The sequence below is a fragment of the Styela clava genome, chromosome 14, assembly GCF_964204865.1.
Source record: "Styela clava chromosome 14, kaStyClav1.hap1.2, whole genome shotgun sequence".
NCBI lineage: Eukaryota > Metazoa > Chordata > Ascidiacea > Stolidobranchia > Styelidae > Styela > Styela clava.
The window spans coordinates 11,374,774-11,395,928 of NC_135263.1; the positions used below are offsets into that span (position 1 = coordinate 11,374,774).

Consider the following 21,155-nt stretch of genomic DNA (forward strand, 5'->3'; position numbering starts at 1 on the left):
TAATATAGAAGACGGCAAAAAGCTTGCAAGGGAGTTGTAAATTTTCTATAAAAAGGGGAAATTTTAGATATGAATCTTAGTTTGATATCGCTGATTACAGGTATTCGTTAAGATCCTGTTACGCTCAAGCAGTTAGGGGTGATTACATGACGTGGTTATCAGACACTGCGCGCGTTATGCTATGAGGCTTGAACACTAATTCTTGCTATTACTTATCCTGAGAACGGTAGTCAAAACATTCATGCAACCATTCTTTTTCGGGATTTGTTATTAGTAAGCCAGAACGCGTAAGCAATCTCTGCATTTGCTGTTTTGCAAATATTGTTTTTAAAATATAGTAGTGATCCCGTTTAACCATGTTTATACATGACCCACGCCTAGCAACCTAACAATTACTAGCTTAAGTTTTCATGAGTTCCAGTCATGCGTACCTAGATCTACAATCTCGTTTTTCGTCGCGACCGAGTGCATTCAGCAATGAAAATTGTATGTAAAGTTTAAAAGGTTAGAACCAACATGAATTTTTCTGATGCGCAAAATACAACAGGATACTTATGGATAGATTCGCGGAAATTCTGCCGAAATCAATGGAAAAGTGTATTAAACTGGAGCAGAGATGATGAAATAACTATTTATTTTTGGAGTAAGTTTCATTAATTTATGCATATGTTAGCAAAATACCTATAGATTGAGAAGCAGCAGGACCGATGTACCACATTTTTTCCGTCTCTCTGTAGTTGGGAATGAAAATAAGCTTGTGTTTGTATAGAAAGCCGCTAATGAATAGGTTACGTATATTTTTCCGTTATTGGTTGCCATCAAACAAAGAAAGCACAAGTTTTCTATGTTTCTGGTTGTTATCAAAATTCACAAAATAGGCCAAAAGTCCGACGAAAGCTGAGAAACTGCAACCGGTTAGACACGATGCTTTACAGATTTATTATATGCCGATTTAAAATAGTTTTTTTATCAGCGCGCCTCCTCGCTCGTCCTCAATTAGTGATATTAAATAGGAGTTTATTAAAAACAAGAATCAAACCTAATTTTATCTTTACCTCCAAGTTATAAAACGACTATGCAATAAATACAAGAAAGCAATACCGTACTAAATTAAACCTTGGATAGCAAATGCCATGTAAAATTGTTACCATTAATTGAAATAAAATAGCACAATTTTGGATAAAATATCTGGTCCAGGAGGATACGGACTGGAAAAAAATAAAAATATAGTCTTCTAGCAAATCCTTTCATTTTTGAATACTGAAAATTTGGAAATCGAGTGGCCCATTAGGCTACTTGTGAAAAAAATAACAAAATAACAACAACCAGGAGCAATTTAGTAAAACGTTCAATAATGTATGTTATTGGGATTAAAGATGACAAATTTGTTTCAGTCCGCATTAACATTAGATAATCACTTACGTAATTGTGTAACAGCGTGATTAATCTCGAATAATTTGTCTTTCAGTTCCAGTTCTCCTCACTTCAGTACCTTATTGGCTCTGTAATTTACCACTTCTTGTTATGGATATGACCGGAAAACCTTCATTTCTTTATCAGTTTAAAATACAAGGAGATCAACATAAGGTATACTTATTAGTAATATCACAGTGATGATAGCACGCTAAAACACGACAACATCTTCTGTCTGCCCGAACGGAAAAATTCACATCTTGAATATCCGGCCAGTCTATTACGCAACAATTTTTGTCAACAATATCAGCTATACTTATATTACTATAGTGTCAATATGTCATAATAAAACAGTGATGGCCGCTATTTTCGAATGCTAAGTTTCTAAGTTTGTTCATAAGCTTAGATATATTTCTGTGTATAAGTTCAATATTAATAAAATATATATATTCACTTTTAGAATGCTTTTTAAATTTATAGTACAATGAAAGGTGATAACCTTACCCATATACTGGAGTATTCCAAAACTATATATAGAACAAGTCAACCAGTGGTGGGATTCAGAACTTTAAGAACAGGTTCTCTTTTGTATCAATCTCACAAACAACAGGTTCCCTATTTTCAGAAAATGTATGTATCCCACCACGCTAGCATTACATAAATCTAATATATGCGTCAGTTGTGGCGTACGTTAACTACTGTCTGCGGCCGTCTAATGTCTAAAACAAAAAAGAAGAACGGGTTCGCTGCTTATCGCGACGTTTTAAGAACGGGTCCGCGAGAACCACGAACGAACCCCTGAATCCCACGCCTGTACAGAACCACTAATGATAAATGTTTCAGCAAGCATTAAATAAATAACGGATAAATGGAAAAGTTGATATTTCTACAGAAATTGAAGGTCATCTTATGTTTCTTTTCTTCTAGTTTTTCGATTTCTTTTGCAGATCACCTGGAGTCAACTGAAAATTCTTTTCCCAGTTGTACTGTTGAATCAACTCATAACAATTATAACTCTTTATGGATTTTACTTGATCTGCTTATGGAAAGGTTCAATATCTTATCAGATTGAATTACCTACATTATTTTGTGGTGTTATGGAATTTGCATCCTTTGTCGCTGTAGAAGAAATATTATTTTATTATGGACATAGGTGAGTTTGTTTTGTAGTACGTTTGTTTGTTTTTTGATCTCACGAAAGGTAATGCAATTTACCAAGTATCACAAATTTACCACAAGTAAACATATATCTATACTGAACTTATGATTCAATGTCAGCTGTATTTCTTTGCTTGTTTAATAACTGATTTTTTCTATTTCTTTCCCTCCTTTTCATATAGATTTTTACACGTTCCAGAAGTTTACAAACGAATACATAAAATGCACCATCAATGGAAAGCGCCATGTAGTATGTCAACATTTTACAGCCATCCAGTGGAACACATTGTAAGAATCAATTAATACTACATTATTTTATTGGACACGACGTGGCACTTTGGATCTTTTTGTTATTTTATTATTTTGTATTTTTCACAACAAACATTGATTTATTTCAGAAATTCCTGTGGCCCCAATAGGATTCGTTTTTTTGTGTGCGCTAACGTCATTCCATTTAAAAATTGCACTCCTTGCGCCTGTTCGCTTTCGCGTAAGTTCAAATCTACTGCTCAGCTACGATACGGTACTGGTAGGTTACTGTGACAGATTGAATCACTTTGTATATATACATATATTTGAGCATCTAGCTCTCTTGTTAAATCTTAGATTTGCTTTTTTTCGAGACTAAAGTAGAGAAGAATGCTTAAATATATGGACGAAGCTAGGGAATAGACACCGGTACGCGTTAAAATCTTATCTGAGCATCGAGTTTGCTGAACAGATCCGCTGACAATTGTGATGGAGTCTGTCAGACGTGGAGGAATAAAACGTTCCTATATTTTGTAAGAAAAGGCGTTCAAATGAATTAAAATAAAACAGCAAAATTTTGAGTGAAATATCGGTCCGTATAGTTCTTAGAGGAAATTTAGAAAAATATAAAAAAAAAGCCTTTTAGTGGCTTCAACCATTTTTCAGTATTGGAAATGTAAAATCAGTTGGTCCATTAGTTCGGAGAAAAGCTATTTATTCCAATTGCAACAATCACTCTGATTCAAATTACAATAATTTAGCAACATTGAGAATTTACCATTTAATTGTCGTACATTCAAAATTTATCATTTTTTAAGATTTCGACCATGATTCCAGCCTTAACAGGCCCCCTTATATTTGGAAGCCACATATTAGTTGCATACATCTGGTTTACAGTTATTGTTCTCAACACAGTAAACGCTCACAGCGGATATCATTTCCCTGTGATCCAATCAAGCGAAGCTCACGATTATCACCATTTGAAGTAAGTAAGGATTCTGGCATCGATCTTTTGGGATCATGGTAATGCTGAAAATAGCCACGTGCTCGATTCTCATACCATCCACGTTCATGTTTTTTCTCGTTGTGTGTATTTACTGCAAAACTATTTCAGACCTATTTTAGGGGTGGCATAATTTGTGTTGAACTCAAAACGAAAAGTTGTAAATACTTGAAACCCAAATATCCTTAATCTTTTTACGCACCAGTTTCGAATATTTTACGCACCGAATCTCAATTTGATTTTTATATTTTTCAATTTCAATCATTTTATGGTCATATTAGGAAATTATTGCATAAACATTGTCCTTCTTCGTTTTGTATAGATTTAACGAAATGTTCGGAGTGTTGGGAATATTGGATCATCTACATAACACTGACACCAAGTTTCGGTTATCCATACAATGCAAAAGAAATCAGACATTTTTCAGTCTCACGCCCATCAGAAAACTAATCCCGGACTTCAACTGCAAGAGGCCGAAGCAAGAATAATCAACTCGCAATTGTGTTTCGGTGCAAAAATCTTATAGTTGGTGTAGTTTGTTGGTGGTTCGTTCATAATAGTATCACAAGTGTAACAAGAGAATAATGCTCAATTATATTGACAAGAAGGTCAAATGACTAATATAAAATGTCAGTCAAATTTTGAAAGTATTATACCGCGTATCATGAGAAATTGGTGAATAAAAAAAAATCGGAAAAATTGGGTGAAAAATATTGAGCCTAATAAGACTTATGGGCCTGATAACGACGTGTGTCCAATCACTAATTAATTAATAACTCGCTAATTATAAGACATAATCCATCCAAAATCAATAGGCTTCTGATCCGAGCTATGATGAATGCACATGCAAAATTTGGAGCAGATTTAACCTCGCTTTCGTGAGATATCGCGTGCATCTAACACACAGACAGACAAATACCTATCAACATACTTACCGATCTTAAGATCGATAAGTAACAACCGTTCTATAAAAACAAAAATAAAACGTTACAAAAGTAGATGGCTTGACTGGAAGAGATATTTGGCGTGTGATTATAGCTAGTGTAGCTTCACATGACATTATTGTTTCAATCTTTATGAAACTACGCGATGAGGAACTAGGATTAAATGCTAAAAACATAGGTTAAACACTATACTCGTAATGAGCGACGAAAACAAGTTATGGAGTGAGTTCTCAGTACTACGTAACCAGAGGCAATTTTCAAACTACGTCGTCGATTTTCGTTGAAGCGATTTTCAAAAATTCATAAGTAAAAAAGTTAGTCGACTTTCCGTAAATAGTAAGCGTCAAAAATTTTAAAAAATATACAGAAGCAAAATAATCAAACAAATTTTTTTTGTTGTTGTGAAAATCCATCTTTAAGTGCACTCTTGCAACTACTCTTGAATTGAATAGATCAGGGGTCGGGAACCTATGGCTTGCGAGCCATATATAGCTCTTTTGGTGACGGCATATGGCTCCGAGGAAAATCTGATATTGTAAAGCTAAGCTTACTATTGTTACGAGCTTTCAAATTCTTTACAGCCAAATTTGGCAGAAAGTTTGCTAATACGTTTGGGAGCGCGCGCCCAGCGCATGTCTATGTTATCTAAGAGAATTACCAGACAAGCATTGTGACAAAACTAGGGGATTCTGGGACATATTTTGGGACAACACAAAGCGATAGAGTCGCGGAGCAATAGACAAAAGCCCTTCGTACGTTTGTGCGTACTAGTTACAGTATTTGTCATACTTAAATCGGACTAGCTAGTTTTTGAAATACTACCGAAATGCCTAAACGAAAGAAGGGTGATGAGATTGTATTTGTTGACTTTTGAGTAAAAATTTCAGGCCTGATCAAGTGAAAAAATGCTATATGGCTCGCACGGAAATGCAGTTGAAAATATGTACCTTTTATGGCTCTAAGGTCAAAAAGGTTCCCGACCTCTGGAATAGATCATATTTGCGCTTTGCATCTCGCAACACACGCCTCTTCGGCTTCATAAATCTCTTTAAAGCAATCACATCATTCAAAACATTCGGTTTAGAACACAAATTGGACGAAGTACCATTAGTACTTTTAATTTTCTCAATGCCACCAAAGGGAAACTTATGATTGTGACGAAATGCTGATACATTTCGCTGCTTGAAACCCTGCTCAGTGAATTTCGTATTTAACACGGAACATACTGATTTGGGATGTATTACTTCTTCAACTGTGGTGGAGAAGATATATTTTCCCATGGGACTACTTTTGGATGTAATACTACTTACCAAATCAGTAGACATCATACGATTACTTAAATGATGGCCATCTGTACTTTGGCACACTTTACCAACAACACCCCGTCCGAGTGGACCTTTTAGCATACGGCTCAGCTTCCAAACCAGATATTATTTCACGGGATCTGATTGCACTTGGCGCATTGGTGCCAACAAGCATCGTAACAGGTAGATCAGACCGGTAGAGCATTAACTGCTCAGCCACATAAACTAGATGCTCATACTTCTTACAAACCTCAGATTTTAGAATTTAAGATCTCCCGACAGGGATCCCATTCCGAGTATATACTTTGGGAACAGACATGACATTTTTATGATCATAACTAGAGAATTGAATATTTTCCATAACTTTGCAACAAACCAAGTCAAAACAACTGGACATGGTAGATAAAGATACCGGGGTTAGAGATGTATCGGTATCGGCAATATCGGGCAATTTTTCGGTATCGGTTGTGTATCGGTATCGGCTAAATTTAGACCGATATTTTCAATATATTCAGCTTCTCAATATGATCCAGAATGTTTTGAAAATTAGGTTAGAATACTGATATTGGAATAATTTTTTCTTGGATAGATCGTGAACTATGAGCCATGTACGTCCCCACCTCTGCTTATAGAAACGGGAATCATATTCTGGCCTGTTTCTAGCCATTTATCAGCCAAACTGGCCCAATCAATTTGAGTATTTTTGCTGCCAAATTTTTGCAATAAAATATTTATTATTACATGGTAATTATAGTAAAATATATCAATCGAATATTAGTGGATGTTCCGATGTGTAAAATATAAAATACGACGTTATATTAGCCCAAAATCCTGCGCACGTAATAATTCCGGTTTATTGTCAACATGAAAACATGTCGAATGATCTTTATTGCACTTTCTGCAAGAAGCCAGGTTTTTGCATGCTTTTGCACTATGACCCTTGAACATTATAATTCCACAAGAATAACATAAAAAATTATCCCAAAACAGTTTCCTTCTTTTTACCAAGGAAATCTGTAAGAATATTTCACAATCAACAATTTTGTGTGGCCCATTACAACGCAAGCAACTATTTCGTGACACAATAAAAACATTAATTAGCTTATATTTCATCAAAATCCATTGATAGATGAGGTGTGGCCACCGCGTAGTATCAGAATGAATAGAAATGCACATCGCACGCGCAATTCACTGCGTTTCATCTTTAGTGCCCGCTGTAGCATATTTTACCTGTTGCGGGGCTCTCGAAACACCATTTACCATTTTTTTTCTGTTTTATTTTAAGTGTGTCTGATATTATTTCAATTTGTAAAAGAGCATGACTCGATGCTAATTTTAACCTGAGATGTTTTATAAATTTAAAAACAGTAAACCAAAGATAAGACGGGCAGTTAGCACAAGAACAGAAAAGATCAATTTGATGAACCGTCTTCCAGTCTTAGTATTCTTCTACTGACAGCCAGAAATTTGGTTTGTAGAGTCACTCCTTTTGAATTATGTTATGTGTCTTGTCGCTGATAATTGCAACGCATTTTTGTTGTAAAAAGTAAACTATAACTAACCGCGATTAAAATCAGGATATCATATTATTTGAATAAAACGCATTTTTCTTGTAAAAAGTAAACTATAATGAACCACGATTAAAATCGGGATAGCATATTATTTGCACATTCATTATCACATATTCGCACATTCATTCATCATTTTTTGCGGTAATAAGCCGGTCCTCATTAGTAGCCGTGGCGCAAGGGAAGAGTAAGGACATGGTCAAGCATCAGAGGGTGGGTTCCCAAACCTCCATAGGGTAGACTGAACTGTAAGGATACAACGAGCAAACAAGACAGGTCAACAAGCAGCAGGCCGGTCAAAAACGATAGAGTGAGGGAAGTCAGAAACAAGCGGAAGCTCAGCGCCTGTTTAAACCGAGTTGCAGGGAGGGGCCAGCAGACAAGACAGGTGCGGTCGAGGGAGGAAAGGGAACCGAAGAGCAGCAACCGAGCAAACAGTTAAGGAGATAAAATGAAATGGAAAACATCAAGTCCAGCGATTTTAGTTATAGGCAATAGGGAAGCAATGAAAGAAGCAGCAGGCTGCCAATGAGATGGACCATCAGACGATGGGGAAGCAATAAAATAAGCAGCAGGCTGTCAATGAGAGAAAGTAGAACAAAGAGGGTACCGAGCAAACAGTTAAGGGGGAAGGAACAAAGGGGGAAAGGAAATGGAAAGCGGACATCAAGTCAGCGATCCTACGCAATGAGCAAAGTTACCAAATACCAAGTAATGATTTATTTGGCCGACCAGCTCGCAAGCAATTAAAAAGGAAAATAAAGCTAGCGCTATATATAAGAAACACTTTGAGCGATAATAGAGATCAGCGAAGCCCCAATGAACAAAAAGTAAGACGCGAATGTGGAAGAAAAATTATCGGGGGTGGCTGCAGCAGGGAGAAAAATTTCAAGGAGGTTTTGGATAGGGCTGGCCGTCGACTTTTGAGCTCTTCAGGCAATTGGCACATTGGAAAAGCACGACAACATGCAGTAGCATACTTTGTTCACATTCTGATAATAAAATATATTATATTCATACTATTGTAATATTTCACGGAGTTTGTGAATCATTTAGAGCTTTGCTAACTTCTAAAAAATTCATTGCATTGAGTGTTGTTATTAGAGTAGTCTTTATTTATAAACAAAAATGCTTAATCGGAATCCACCAATCACTGTTTTTAAAAACAGTTTATAGATCTGTAAAATTAGCTAGACTGTTACAATAAATATTGAACCCTAGCAATTAAGGAGTATGAAAATTGAAAGTACACGAAGTGAGAAGAAAGGCATTTCTGTTTGAAAAGTTCCGGATTCGTAAACGCGCAAGCTGCGATTTTCATTTCAAACTCCGCGAAGTGTTCCCTCAAAAACAACAGCGTAATGAACGTGGTGTGGATCTTGGTTGTTGCTGTTGCGTAATATCTATATTGATTCTGACCAGTGTCATGCTATCACCGCTGAGGGAGCTACTTCAGCAATATCAGTTGATCTTAGCAAGTTCGTCGAGTCAGAGAAAAGCGATCTGGAGACAGATTGTAAGTTTCCCTCCTGAGTACCGGTACTAACTATTTTTATAGTGTGCTATATTGGGCCAGGCCTATGTTTATTCAAACCTGGTTATTCTGAAGCGCAAGCAAATAACAAAGTTCAAAAATGGTGTAACAGGTTTGATTCCATGCTTAAACCTATATAAATTAACGTATTAAGATACATACTGCCCAGTGCCCACTCGAGCAACATAGACTATTTTAGGCGCGCTCAACCATGCTCGAACTCGGTGTGCTTATTTCAGGGTTTGAAATTCACGACAAAAGCGTCACCATTTGACGAAGAAAGTGTAAATCCGAATGATTTCGCGGATGCATCAAAATTTGTGGAATATCTTGCACATCACAAAGCGGAGGCAATTGTCAGAGATTTAGAAAGAAATGAACAATTGAAAACAATCGTAGTTGGTGCCGACACTGTAATCGTGAGTTGAGTATAATTTTAGCTCTTTTATTCAAAATCGTCCATTTTTCAAAATATGCGCCAAATCTACTGCAATATTGTATGAGCCCAACCTGCCCAAGTAATTCTTTCACAATTAGGGTTCAAAAGGTTGCTACTTAAGTGATTATGTATTAATTAACATGAATATTACAAAGAGATTTGTTGCGCTCAACACCATTTTGTGATAGATTATGATAGAATTTATCATCCACGTACGGGCGCCATAGGGCACGGAAACCTCGACGTTGACAGAGAATTCACTCATAGACGTATCAGAAAGATTTACATCCTTGTTCGTCCGTGTTTAAACCTTCATTGTAGATTTGTCTCGTATTGAGAATATGTAATCCTCGCTTGAAAATAACGCACCTGCATATTAGCACACACTAGGGAGTGTCTGCCTGTACACATCATCGCAGTTTGACGTGTAAGACGAATTATGGCTCTGTTGTGACCTTAGGGACCCACATTTTGTTGTTTGTTGGCTTATTTATACTTTTTATGTCAGCTAAATTGATCACACGCTACCGATTCACATGTTTCTATTCCAAAGTCTCTATAACTCAACTTTTTCACGATTACAATTCATATTGATAAAACAACGGGTAAAAACTTTTATCTTTTCTTGTTATTGTTTTTATTGGTGTTGTTGGTTTTTTAATACTGTGCAACAATTACGATCATTGGTTGACTTTACCCTATGGAAAATTTACTCAATGGAAAATTACATTAGTGATTATTAAGACTACTATATTGGTATGTACACAGGTTGACAATGGAAAAATAATTGGAAAACCACATACGCATGCTAAGGCAATAGAAACACTGACTCGCTTGAGTGGGCGAACACACAATGTGTTTACTGGAGTATCTATTATTCTTGTATCCAGTTTGCAAAATAAGGAAGGAAATAGAGAAGCGTCATTTGTTTCTAGAACAGAGGTGGAATTTGCATCTTTATCCGAGGAAACAATAAAAAGCTACGTGCAGTCTGACGAACCTCTGTGAGCTATTATAAATTTCCGGTCTTAGAAATGATGCAATCTGTTTTTCTTCCTGGATTTATTCTAAAAATATTAATTATGTTAATTTCGCTCCGATGAGATATCATATTCCACAGCAAAACCAGTAACGAAAATGAAGTGGGTTTTTGTTTATCGCAATTTATCATTCTTCGCTGTAAATGCAAATTATATCAAAGCTGGGCACAATAAATGCATTTTATTCTGTAGTTTAAGATAAATATACGAAATGCACTTCTATTTCACTTAAGAAACTTCCAAGTTTTCACAGGGGTACATTTTTTGTCGGTGGTGTCATGAGAAATCTTTTGCGGTGATGCTGTATCAAAAACCGGCTCTAAATCAATTTACTAAACAATATAATTTACTGATAGATTGGGAAAGTTTGGAGTCATTGTTTATGATCATATTTTATAAACAGGAATAAAGCCGGTGCATATGGTATTCAAGGATTGGGTGCAACTCTGGTGAAAAGTATAAAGGGAGACTACTACAACGTGGTTGGATTTCCAATTCAAGAATTTTGCGAGAAACTAGAAATACTGTTGAGAACTTGTAAATCAGAATGAAATATATCTACACTGACTGGAATTAAAGTATTCACGCCGCCAGAACCGTTATCTTAGCTGACTTAGCTAATCACCATTCAACATGTAGCGATAAATTCTCAAGGAAATTTGTAGCGAATAAGATTCGATTGCCAAGTCGACTAAGCATAAGTCATTTACGGCAAACAAATGCTAAAGTACATTATTCTGATCGGCATTTGAAATATGACATCTCATTAGCCTTGTTTATCAAGTTACCTTATTGTCACAAGCCCGAAGTCCACTCCATTTGAATAGACTGGGTTGTTAAAGCGCGGTCTAACGTCGACAGCAATTCCGTATTGTTATATGGACTATAGACTAGTCGCATCGGTGGTTAAGGCTTTGGGTCAAGGGTTAAAGCGTGACTGAACTTTTTTTTACAAAACCTGGTATACTGTATTTGGGAAGTTAACATTACTATAATGTAATATCCAAATCTTACTGTATTGCCTGATGTCTTTATTCAGTACAATTCAAAAATTATCTATTTGTTCATGTGTACTCTACGATACGAGGTCCTGTGTATGACTTAGTTTTGTACGGGAAATTAGAATTAGATGGAGTTATGTTCCAAAAAGCAAAAGTGGAAAACAGTAAACCCCGTGCTAAAACTAAATTTAATCACAATCTCTACAAATTTCTCGAGCTATTTTTTGCTGAAACGTCAAAATGTGATTTTAGTTCGGCTGTGGCACATCAGGCGGGTCTGGTGGAGTTACCCAATGGTCCGGATTTGGCCCGCAGGCCGTAGTTTGCCCATGTCAGATCTAGACTGTGGCACAGCATAGTCATAGAAAATTTGCTTCATACATTTATTTTTGCCGCTCAACAGACATGTAGATTTAGACGAAAACTGAGTAAATCTATCGAAAAAACGTTCAACTGTATTTTGACAAACTGAAACTCGGTTTGATACTGGAAGCCTATAGAAATTCAAACAGAAAAGAGCTTAGGAGGTACAGGTTGTATCGATCTTCTATTGTACAGACTATCGAAATATGAAAAAGAAATTATCTTCCTCTGGTAATAACCTAATAAGCCTATTTTTTACTCAGATTTTTTAATATTTTCTCGACGCCCGCCCTCTATTAAAATGAACGGAAACGTGGTAGAAAACAATAAAATTAGCTCGTGCAGAAATCTGCATAAAATCATCCCAACTCTGTTTATCATGCAACATAAAACTAAGGATATTAATCCCACGCAAAATAAAACATTTTCATTGTGTTGCTTATAAATTTCGCTGTATGCTGTATGGAATCACAATTTCAAAAAAGTCGACGACGATACTGAACAGAATTAACAAAAAGCACGGTAAGATGGTTTTTAATGTTCTATGTGAGATATCTTTCCACAAAACTGTTTGCAATGTGATTTATGTCCAAGCAGATCTTCTGAACAAACATGCCGATGAGCAATGCTGGGTTACCTTACTTGAATTCATTAAATTATGCAGATATCATTAACCAGCCAATTTTTAGCGTTCATTGTTTTCTCTAATTTATATTTAAAAAAATGGTTATTTTGTGCTGACGACGGTCTAATAAAATTACAATATATAAATATATATCAGCTATATATATATATTCGGTTTATTTTTTTTGTATTTATAAACTTTAAGAATATTCCCCCATCGTGCTCAAAACTTCATCCAATGGTGAACAAAAACAATATATTAATTAGTCTGAGACTTAAAGTTTTGAATTTTCTCAAATCATTTTGAGGGCGCACATGCTTTCTCATACATATTCTGTCTACAGAAACGATTCTTGGTTTATCGAAGCGTTTTTATTTTGTTTCTAGGTTAAAAATGAACATCAAATTGATACTTGTCCTTTTCGTGGCTGCATTGTTTGTCGCCGATAATGGAGCATTGCGTTTAAAAAGTCGTCGTATTTACTATCGTCGACGGCTCAGCTACGCAGCATTACTCCGAAATTACTATAAGATGATTGGGAGTATTGTAAGCTATTCTCGAAGTGCTAACGGACTGGGGCGGGGATTACTTAAAGTTGCTTCTTACTACAGGTAAACCTAGTTTATATATATATATATATATGTATTTCTTATATTTATATTATTTTTTTGTAAAGACTATATATATATATATATATATGTATTCTCTTGTTACCATTTTTTGCTGACAGGAAACAGCTCTATTATGGAGACGCTGAAGCAATTGAGCAAGAAGAAAGGGACATAGTCAAGGTAAATTCAAATAATTGACAAAATTTTTTAGAAAAAATATTAGAAATGAAATTACACATTTTTCCAGATCAAAGCTCTGGATAACTACATATAAGGGTTAGAGATATCAAATTTTTCTCGAAGTATCACCCAATTTATTCCACTCATGGCGAGCTTGTGCATATCGTCACGCTAATAACCGAATTGCGTAAGTCATTTTTAGCAGTTTTGAGAAAATCGTAAAAAACTTCCTTATGATATTGTTATGCCATTGAGAGTCAATAATTTGCCATGATTCAATTTTTCGGTCGTAGCCGGATTTAAGTTAATTTGTATGACGCAGTTAAGTGACGTCATAATGGCGCACTGTGACTTAGGCAGAAATGTGTCTATGACTTGGGGACATACGCAATTTTGCAACTTTACTATATGCACCAGTCCTGGAAACTAAACTTTCCAAAAACGAATGTAATTCCCAGTATCTACAATGTCCAATCCCCAAAATAGCTAATCAGTTTCAATTACATTATTTTTTATGTTTAAAATTATATATTTCATCAATATAACACCCTTCTGCACACCCACCGAAATAAGATTAAGATTAAATATAAAGAATAAAACAGCAATGCACAGACTAGGACAGTGAATATCACAAGTGCACGCCTTCCTATACTGTAGTATAAATTTAAATTAATACGCGATAAGCTAGAATCCGAGATGCAAAAACTCGAAAATACTTCGACGAGCTTATTTTTGCCTTTGTGACGTCACAATAGTCATGCGTTAACAATAATAACTCATTATGACGAAATAATTGCAAAATTGTGCATGTCATACTAAATCTTGATTTTTATGGGTTTCGGAATTTTTAAAATAAAATCTGAGTTAACAGACAGGTGCGCAGCATTACATAAATACCTATTTTATAAAAAACACTCAAAATCGTCAAAAATGACTTACGCAATTCGGTTATTAGCGTGACGATATGGTGTTTAGAAACACGATTTTTAAACTACGTTGCTAAACCTTTTTATCTTATACATTAACGAGTCGACTCTGATCGAATTACTTCTTTGTTATATATAATTTGTACCTTTATAATGGATTTCGAGATCTTTTGGTTATTTCTCATTTTTATGCCACAGGATGGAGATTCTGCTGATTTTCTCGAAGATGGAGATGAAATGTTGGATGATTTCGAAATTGAGGAAGGCTTCGTTGAAATTCCAGATCAGAGTAATACTGGTAAAATATTATGATATTGTTACCTATTCGCCTAGGTTACATTTTCAAGTCGGTAAACAATTTATGTTAGTTATTCGCATGGCGGTGGGGTTACTTTTACTGTCGTTCCATTTTACAGGACGTTCCACATTTTTGGCCCAAACAATACTCGAAATCAGTAGCCTCTTAGCTGTAAATTTCTATTATGTTTTGGTTACGCCAGGTTCTATTAAGATTCACCATAGCCTATTCAGATCATGTCATTCTCTTAAACTTCGCCTGTTTTTACTCTCCTAGAAAAGCTGTTACTTACATATTTCAAGTTCTTATTTTATGACTTGTCGTGATCACACTTTCCTATAATGACACAAATTATGTGATCACACTATCACACGTTTGATTTCTTGTATTTCTTTAACAGCAATCAAATCTTCCAACAGGAAAGACGAGTAAACTGATCTAATCTTAAGAAGAAATTCACGTACGGACTTCGATTTTGATATTTTTGTTACTGTTGATATATATGATATTAACTTTATACAATTCAGAATGCAAATAAATGTAACCTACGTTGAATGGTGATTTTCATGAATCTGTTATATAAATAGATAGGTATTGTTTAGAATTGGTCCCAGATCAGGGCATCCTGTATATCGAAGTGCGAAGAGTATATACCATTTCATAGCTAGGGTATAAAAATGACAAATAGTATACGAGAGTCGTTCTGGATAGAATATTACTCGCCATCCCGCTTCTGACAAAGACAACTCAAAAGAGAGCGGTGTTGCGTCACAAATTCGGAAGTGTTGGTGTTTTTTCACGGCCATAAATTTGACAATTTGAAATACATGAGTGAGTAACAATCATTCAAAATCCATCCCATATAGAAAAAGTTAAGATCACGACACGCCCTGATTTCTGAACACAAGCCATTCATGAAATCTATTTCCACATTTTTCTACTTCTAGTGGGCATGACGTAACAATTTTTGCATATGTCAATCTTGACCCCACCTGACTACGCCATACAAAAATTTCGGCGCTCCCGAAGTATGTGAGCAAGATGGCGCACAACCTGAACCCTAATCTGGTACAACTACTATGTTCAGGTTGTGCGCCATCTTAGTGCACATACTTTTTACCTGATACGTCGCAATCACATAATAGAGCCTGCCAAATCATATAGCAACGATCGCCCGGAATGGCGTTTGTGACCACGAAATCACTGGAGCCAGTTATCTCTCTCTTGTTGACGTGATTGTGACGTAATTTTTGGATGACGTAGTCAGGTGCGGGTCAGAATGACATGTGAAAATGTTACGCCACGCCCACTAGAATTACGCTAAGCTAACCTGCGCTGGCCTACGCTATCCATTTAAAAAAAACTTTCGACTTTCGCGTAGCACGAGTTCAAATATTCAAAATCAAAGACAGCTTTGACGTAGGCCAAATTACCTGGAGGAAATTTGGGAACAAATAAAAATAATAGCCTTCTAGCGAAAGCAACAATTTTAACCCACCGAAAATTTCAAAACAATTCGTCAGGTAGTTAAAGAGGAATACATTTTTTACACTTTGATAATAACAACAGCAAGAAAAATTCTAACAACAACATAATAATAACAAAACGATTCTTATGTCCACTTCATGACTAATTATGAAAGGCGCCCCATGAGTAAAAGTTTGAAGAGCACTGGTAATTTAAGAGTGGGTATGTTGGTTCCTACAACCAGGCACCCCTGTTTTACCTACGTTAAAAAATGATGACATTTTTTTTCACAGGCCAGCCTGTTATCTCGGAGTCATAAACTTGAATATATATTTTTTTAAATTAGGTTTATTGTAGCAGAATACAGGAGACAAAAGTTTAAAGATAAACTGATTTAACTGCTTGAACGAGTTAACTTATATAAAGCCTGGTGTGTTTTCGTATCAATTCAAATATGGCCTAACTTGTCTAATTCCATTCCATGCAAGTGATTGTGCGCTTATAGGGTTTCCGTTATAAGAAATTCTGCTTTTTAAAAACGGAAAACGGACGATAGGAAAACTCCCACGTTCTGTTAAAAAGGTAAAAAATAACACGAAACAATATTATTTTCTTGTCCTGAAATCTCCACCAAGCCTATTTCAGCTCTGTTTACAAAGCTTAAAATATCAAAACCCACGCGAAATATAGATATAATAACAGGCCCAGTTTGTTGCCTATAAATTGCGGTCCATTTGCATGAACCTTAATTTAAAGCAAGTCGACGAACAAGACGGAACATTCTTTTTTCTAAAAAACGACGGAAAGCACAGTAGGATGGTTTTCTATGTTCTGTAGAAGTATATAAGATGCATCCAAGAAGACATATTGAACAATCACGCTGATGAGTATATAAAAAATATTGACAATATTGGACAATCTTTTCTTGTTTGTAGCCTTTTTGAAATTGATCTTCGGTATTTCGTATTATCTGATGCTATCGCTTCTCTTATGTCTAAGCATTCATGTTTATTTTTTCCACGTTGTTAACCTATGACTTTTTTGTCACAAGTCAGCCTGTGATCTTGGAGTGTTAAAAATGTAATGAATAATACTAAATTGCTTAGACTACTTCGGCTTTTTGCTCTACTTCTCAATAGCAAATAGCGGGCATGCTTGTATTTCAGTGTTCTGGAGTCGATTTCAAATTGAATGTGTCCCGTGATACCCTGGACTAAAATACTATGGTATGATGACATGAAGTTCATAAACTTTAATTTGTCTTTCGTTATTTAAAAGAGGTTTTAAAATTAAGCAATTAGTTGCTTTGCAATTAGTCTTTTCTAAAGCAAGGATAAAACCATATCACGAATCGGAGAAAACTCACAAAGCGATTTTAAAACCTTGACAAAAATATAAATTAAATAATATAATAATATCCCAGTTACTTTTGAAAACAGCCCGAATAATTATTGGGTGAAGAACTTGATTTCATATTTCACATTTCTTATGTTTTCAATATTCCGTATTAGTTCGAATATGGCGAAGGTATTCTACCAATAAGTTCCGCTTTTTGTAATTCCCTTTCATGTAGATGGTTGGGTTGTCTATAAATTTTCCGTTATACAGATTTTTGCCTTGTTATGTCATGTATAAAGAAATTTATTAAAATGTACTGAGTGGAGTGGCAATAAATCCTTGTAAATTGAAAAGCATTTTGCAGTAATCAAACTAGCATTTTAAATGTATTGCCACTATTTTGAAATAAATGCGTCAAATTCAAACATAAAGCTATGAAAAATTCCGTTCAGATGAAATTTTACCCGCAAATATATAGTTTGATTCCATAAATGAAAATGTTTTTGTGGGAAATTATTTACAATAAAATGATGTTATGTTCCCAACTTTGCATCTGTGCCATTGTACTTCATGGATTATCGTGTATGAAAAATATATCTGGTGAGACAATATCTCATATAACTTTTGCATATAACTCATAACAATGAGCGGGATCGGTAATATTTGGAGAAACGTGAAAGTAAAATATACGGACAAAACTAAAGTTAGATTCCACAAAGGGTTACAGTGGAATTAGCGGCTAGGACGATTTCTTCTTAGTTCATTGTACAATCCAAGTACACTGTTTCACCCTTAGAATAATTAGAATTATATGCAGATGGGAATTCTCATTTGAATTCAGGAATCTTGGCGATATCTAACTACATTTTTTCATATTACCACATGCCTACACCCCTGGCCTTAAAGATAAGAAAATACATTATAGAAATACTGCCGAATATAAGCCCTATCGTCAACGAAATACACGAATAATTTACTTATCTCGTTAGTTATTTTTTCCCAACTAACGATAACGCCATTTGTGCATCGCTATCTTATATGCCTTCCTAAATGGCAAAACTACTCGACTACCGATATCCTTACCTTTTCAAAAATCCTGAAATCAAAATCTTTCAATACTATTCCGATTGTTGTTAAATAATTTTTACTTCAGTTAACAATTTATTTTCATATAGATTTTTAAACATTTTCAAGGTATAAGTGTATTTAAACGAACAATAATCATCAACAATGAATTCCGTATTTTTAATCCAAATAGTCTTACTGGCAATTCTTGCTTTCGATACTGGAAATTCCTTATTCCGTCGACGCAGACGTTGCCCAACACCATACAAGGATAAATATGAAGAACAAGTGAAGGAAGTTACAAAACTCAAAAGCAGTATCCAGGGCTATCAACGACTGGTGATGACCATGGGAAGCTTGGCTGAAAAAATAATTAATCACGGCACCCAGATTACGAATGAGGGCAACGAGCTTAAGAAACTTCAATCAAGCCATACGTAAAAAGATCTTATACATATATTTTTTTCTCTTTTCCACGTTTGCAAAAAAAAATGAAATTTACAATATAAGCCAATCATAGGAGAGATCAAGAGAAATTTGCATATTTTCATAATTGCACTTGAGATGACCGTATTTATTTGAAAATATTATATTTTTTATTTTGATAGAATATACATGAGCATATCACGGATCAATTACTATTGTGTTTTATTTTTATTTTTTAAAATGTTAAAACTATACAACATAACAAATTGAATAGACTTCAATTTTAAAGAAATACTGGGTTTTAAGGAGGCTATGGTTATAGTATGGTTGCATCGTTAGCATGTGGCCCGATTTTTTTTATTAATGCTCGTGGTAATGTCCAGGAGAATTGCTGCATTCAACAATGTCCGAGTTATGTCATTCGTTGGTAGGTTGCGTCCTGTTATAATAACTTCAGCTACGCAGAGGTAGTTATGCTCCATCTCGTAATCAAGAATTTTTTATTTGTTATTCTACCCTGCAACGTTTTTGAGCAGTCGACGTTTTTTTTTTCATTGTCTTCCTATCATTTTTATTATTGTTACCATTTTTTCCATTGTTGTTTATTTATTTTCACAGAAGCAGTGCTACTGGTCGTGACATAGCCGACGACAAACCTGACGAGGTGAGACGAAAAATAATCTGATTCGCAACAAAACAACTGAGACTGATACTGTTTGTACTATTTAATTTATCCTTGTAGAAATGCGTGTGTGATAAATTTGTCCAAGTAATTGAAATATTTTTATAAATTTTGTTTTTTTTAGAACGCACTATGCGCACCGCGATTAAATTTGTGGTATATAGACTTAGATGTGCATTGTAAACTCTTGTTCATTTTAGAACTCTGATTCTGAAAAACAAGATGCTGAGGATCTAGAGATGTTTGAAGATGTTAATAATTTCTAGAAACAAAATAGTGAAGATGAAGAACTCTAAACATGGTAATATGCAAGTTAATTTACAAAATAACATAATATTGAATTGAAGTTGAATTATCAGTGGGTAAAAAAATATATTGTTGAGCAAATTGTATTTGTATATAAACTTTGTAAAATCCAAATTAAGCTTGATTAAAACTAGAATTTTGAAGCTACCAGATAATCGAGGGATATTTTTAAATACATAATTGACTCATTTTAATTGTTTTTACAGTAAACGATTCGTACATTTGTCTCAACTAAAAGAATTCAATACAAAAATTAGAAGATAAAGGACAACATATTACTCGGATAGATGATGAAATCACGTCTGATTTGTTGATATAACTTTTTCACAAAATTTTAAAACGATGTATAAACTGTTTATTTTTTTTAGTGCATCTTAATGATAATAAATAAAATAACAAGAAACATTCAGAATTTTATTTATGTCTGCAAAACGGTCTGCGTCTTGATTTTTAATACGACCTAAACTGAGCTGAGTTATGCCAAATTAATTAGTAAAGTTTGTACCAGGCCGAGTTTATATATATATGGGAAATTAGGTACACTGCAGAAAAACTTTTTTTCAGGGCATGTGCATGTTTATTAAAATTTGCATAAGGAATGAACATGTGATAATAAAAGCTAATATATATTATCACCATGTTATAGTGACATTATTCAAAAGATATTTATTGGCCACCGACAAAGTTTGTTGTTCATAGTATATTCTGTATTGTAGCCTAAATACTTATGTGAAGACGAAAGAATGTCTGCATGTTCATAGGATAATATAGTGTAAATCCATCCATTCACCTGGACAAATTGAACATAGAACAAATTGGGAAATTTGACAGGATTTTCTCCATACATGGGTCCATTGAAATCTCAACGGTATTTTTGCAAAGCGAACAAAAAATTCCAGACCACATTTTCGACCAGTCGGAATTTTTTTTAAGCTCTGTTAGAAAAACAACATGATGCAATTTATTTTAATAAAAGTGGTTGGTTGAAAGGAGGACAATACGTTGAAAATGATTGATAGTTTGCCACACACGAGTTCTCGAAAAACCCAGTATCATCAAAAGTAGTTTTAGTGTGTGGGATATAAATTACTTTTTCATATAAACTTACGTTTATCTGTTAGCGCTTGACTCATTTCCTTTAAACACTCAGTACATTTATTAGACATTGCATGACAAAGAAACGCATTTATAACGAAAACCTTGTATAAGCGAAAA

At 34.8% G+C, this 21,155-nt stretch overlaps 3 protein-coding genes across 3 annotated transcripts; all 3 read left to right on the top strand.

Moving 5' to 3' along the window:
* The first annotated feature begins 375 nt into the window (after window positions 1–375).
* LOC120341500 (fatty acid hydroxylase domain-containing protein 2-like) lies at window positions 376–4,823 on the top strand. The gene is made up of 6 exons (XM_039410023.2): window positions 376–643; window positions 1,469–1,587; window positions 2,361–2,566; window positions 2,754–2,859; window positions 3,639–3,805; window positions 4,146–4,823. The coding sequence occupies exons 1-6, from the start codon at window positions 517–519 to the stop codon at window positions 4,309–4,311; spliced, it is 891 nt and encodes a 296-aa protein (XP_039265957.2). The 5' UTR covers window positions 376–516; the 3' UTR covers window positions 4,312–4,823.
* Window positions 4,824–8,854: 4,031 nt separating this feature from the next.
* LOC120340767 (dTTP/UTP pyrophosphatase-like) lies at window positions 8,855–13,433 on the top strand. Its single transcript, XM_039409127.2, has 6 exons — window positions 8,855–9,155; window positions 9,413–9,592; window positions 10,381–10,616; window positions 11,056–12,538; window positions 13,028–13,252; window positions 13,372–13,433. The coding sequence occupies exons 1-4, from the start codon at window positions 9,066–9,068 to the stop codon at window positions 11,201–11,203; spliced, it is 654 nt and encodes a 217-aa protein (XP_039265061.2). The 5' UTR covers window positions 8,855–9,065; the 3' UTR covers window positions 11,204–12,538; window positions 13,028–13,252; window positions 13,372–13,433.
* Window positions 13,434–18,601: 5,168 nt separating this feature from the next.
* LOC120341095 (uncharacterized) lies at window positions 18,602–20,343 on the top strand. The gene is made up of 4 exons (XM_039409530.2): window positions 18,602–18,963; window positions 19,571–19,616; window positions 19,835–19,935; window positions 20,147–20,343. Exons 1-3 carry the CDS (start codon window positions 18,692–18,694, stop codon window positions 19,898–19,900), a joined length of 384 nt encoding a protein of 127 aa, XP_039265464.2. The 5' UTR covers window positions 18,602–18,691; the 3' UTR covers window positions 19,901–19,935; window positions 20,147–20,343.
* The last annotated feature ends 812 nt before the right edge of the window (window positions 20,344–21,155 follow it).